General features: G+C 54.8%; 1 protein-coding gene across 1 annotated transcript in view; it reads right to left on the reverse strand.

Annotated features, from left to right (window-relative positions):
* The window catches only part of FAXDC2 (fatty acid hydroxylase domain containing 2), a 19,342-nt gene that overhangs the window by 1,103 nt on the left and 15,105 nt on the right, over positions 1-3,134 (reverse strand). Inside the window, exons 5-7 of the mRNA XM_008072719.1 lie at positions 1,711-1,916; positions 1,100-1,205; positions 269-435 (exon numbers count right to left, since the gene is read on the reverse strand). Coding sequence (XP_008070910.1) covers positions 269-435; positions 1,100-1,205; positions 1,711-1,916 — 479 coding nt within the window. The remainder of the gene's footprint in view (positions 1-268; positions 436-1,099; positions 1,206-1,710; positions 1,917-3,134) is intronic.

Genomic DNA, 3,134 nt, shown 5'->3' on the forward strand with positions numbered 1-3,134 from the left:
GGCCACTGCACTCCAGTCTGGGCGACGGAGTGAGACTCCAACTCAAAAAAACAAAAAAACCAAAAAAACCTCCAACTGCAAAAGGACCCGATGTCAGCAAGAAGGTAGAGTCAGGCGGTCCCAGTGTGGTCATTATTTCCCCCCTCCTCAGGCCTCCCCCCTAACTAGTGTCCACATCTACACTGAGGCACCAGTGTGTCTGCACAGAAGCTTGGGAAGCGAGGGTGGTGACTTTCGCCAGGGACCCACTATGGAGAAGAGTCCTTACTTTAAATGGTGGTAGTCGTGGAATTCAGGTGATGGCAGGAAGGGCAGGTGGTAGCCACTGTGAGAGATGGTGGTGACGGTGACAGCCAAGGAGAACCAGATCGTGATGGAGGACAAGTGTGAGCCCATGACCAGTGGCCCCAGCATCGCTGGCACCATGTTGGAGGCCTGCAAGGCCGGGGACAGAGAAAGGCAGGGCTCAGATAGATGGAGCGACCCTGCTGGGTCTATCACAGGAAGACTTCCTTGACTCAGTTCGGGAGAAGCTGGAAGGGAAGGGTTCCAGGACCTTGATTTGTTGAAGACATTGGGACTGGTTACAAAAATCAGGACTAAACCGTTGTTGGGGCCAGATGCATGGCTCACATCTATCCCAGCACTTTGGGAGGCCAAGGCGAGAGGCTTGCTTGAGCTCAGGCGTTCAAGACCAGCCTGGGCAACATAGCAAGACCTTGTCTCTACAAGAAAAAAAAATTAGCTAAGTGTGCTATCATGCGCATCTTAGTCCCAACCACTCGGGAGGCTGAGGTGGAAGGATTCCCTGAGCCCAGGAGGCCGAGGCTGCAGTGGGCCATGGTCATGCCACTGACTCCAGCCTGGGTGACAGAGTGAGACCCCAACTCAAAAAATACAGGTTGTTGGGAGGATTAAGTGAGGTAACTTGTGTTAGGCCCCTAGCATAGCCTGGCATATGGAGGGTCAATAAATGGGGGCTGTTTTTACATGGGAAGACGAGAGACGGGCCAGTGTGGTCTGTCCTGTGCAGGAGACCTTGGGGAAGGTGGTCGGGCTACCTGTCCTTCACCTCTGGGGAGAGGATAGCCCTACTCACCACATGCTCGACGGGGTGGGAGTAGAAGGAGATCACACCGATGGGAGCCGTCCACTCGTGGTGTTTCTTATGGATCCTCTTGTAGAACTTTGGGTGGTGAAGGAGCCTGGGAAGAGTTCACCATCGGCAGGATCCTTTCCCCCTGCCCCCCCCCCCAGACCGCAGACGCCCAGGGTGGGAACGAGGGCTTCCATCCACGGAGCAAAGTCAAAAGCACCCTGGACCGGCCCTCAGGCCTGCCTTCGAGTTCCAGCCCCAGCCCTGGTGCTGCAGAATTTGCAAGTGGGTTACTTAGCCTCTCTTTCCCAGTTGTGTTGGCTGTGAAACAGGGAGGCTGCCCAGAAAGGATTCAGTAAGGAAAGGGTTGGGAGACCGTCCTGTCTCCTATGTGTGGGGAAAGGCATGTTTTCTGGATGTTCCTCAGTTGTCCCAAGTTGTCAGGGATGGGACACATAGTCCTCTCTCCATTAACCATTGAACGGGAGACTTGAGGCCATGGGGTGCTAGCTGGAACCAGGTGGAGGACCAGCACCCCATAGCCTCAGTTTCCCTGCTGATTAGTGAGCCCCGAGGAGGGCCGAGGCGGCTGTGCCCAGGCAGGGACTGCTCACCGGTGTGAATAGTAGAACAGGACTTCCTCGATCAGGGTGAAGGTTGCCAGCTCCAGGAGGAACCAGTGGAAAGTGGGCAGGTCGTGGCGGCAGGGGTCTCCCCACCACTTAAGGAGGGGATAGAAGGAGACCACCATGGGCAGAGAGACCACGAACTGGTTGAAAAGAACTGTGCGAATGGCCTGCCACAGTTTCACGGGATCCACCTGCCGAAGGATGGAAACAGGCGGCCAAGAGTGAACAGCAGGCCCTTCTTTTTCTCTTTTTTTTTTTTCTTTTTTTGAGACAGGGTCTCCCTGTGTGGCTCAGGCTGGAGTGCAGTGATGTGATCATAACTCACTGCAGCCTCGACCTCCTAGGCTCAAGTGACCCCCCGCCTCAGCCTTCTGAGTAGCCGGGACTGCAGGTGTGTGCACCACCACACCTGGTTAATTTTATTTATTTTTGAGCCAGTCTCACGGCCACCGCAGCCTCGACCTTCTGGGCTCAGGCGATCCTTCTGCCTCAGCCTTCCATGTAGCTGGAACCACAGGCATGCGCTAACATCATAATTTTTGATTTATTGTAGAAATGAGGTCTCACCATATCGCCCAGGTTGGTCTCGAACCCGTGGGCTCAGGCAATCCTCCCAGCTCCACTTCCCAAAGTGCTGGGATTAAAGGCATGAGCCACCGTGCCTGGCTTAATATTGTTTTAAAATATTTTTTTTAGAGACAGGGGTCTCACTATGTTGCCAGACTGGTCTTGAACTGCTGGACTCAAGCAGTCCTCCCTCCTTGGCCTCTCAAAGTGCTGGGGTGTGAACCACTGTGGCCATCTGGCAGAAGTCAGTCTTTCCCTTCTAGAAAAAAGGCTCCCCCTGTAACCTACTCACAGAAGGGCCTTGCTGGAACAGGATTCTGGAAGGGATATCTGGACAGAGCCAGTCAGCGCCTGACGGAAGCTCAGCCCCAGGGCTGAGCACCGCAGAACCAGGCCCTGGCTGTCAGGCGGGTGAGTCCCGCCACTGCCCTCGGAGATCCACCCAGCAGTGTCCAGTCGGCCTGAACTGCCTTCCCCTTCCTGGTTCTGCACATGTCACCACTGCCCTCCCATTTCCCTGGCCAGCCCCATGTCCTTGTGGGCAACTCGGAGAGCTGCCCCCAAGAATCGGTAAACTCCCTCCCTTTGTCAGGTGTGGGGACGCCAGGAAATAGACCTGGGGCCACAGGTCACTTCCGAGGTCCTGGCTCACTTGTTTGGATTAGTTAAGGGGGATTTCTCCAAGTTCCTTCTGTAAATTGGCAGGGTTTGTGGCCCAAGGTGGGGCTGGGTTCAGAATGGCCCGGACTGGAGGCCTATCTCTTCCTCCAACTTTTCCAGGCACTGCATACGTTGAGTGACTTCAGAATTCACTCTTTTTTTTTTTTTTTGAGTTGGAGTCT

The sequence above is a fragment of the Carlito syrichta genome, unplaced genomic scaffold (assembly GCF_000164805.1).
Source record: "Carlito syrichta isolate Samal-C Ts95f unplaced genomic scaffold, Tarsius_syrichta-2.0.1 Scaffold115602, whole genome shotgun sequence".
NCBI classification, from domain to species: Eukaryota; Metazoa; Chordata; class Mammalia; order Primates; family Tarsiidae; genus Carlito; species Carlito syrichta.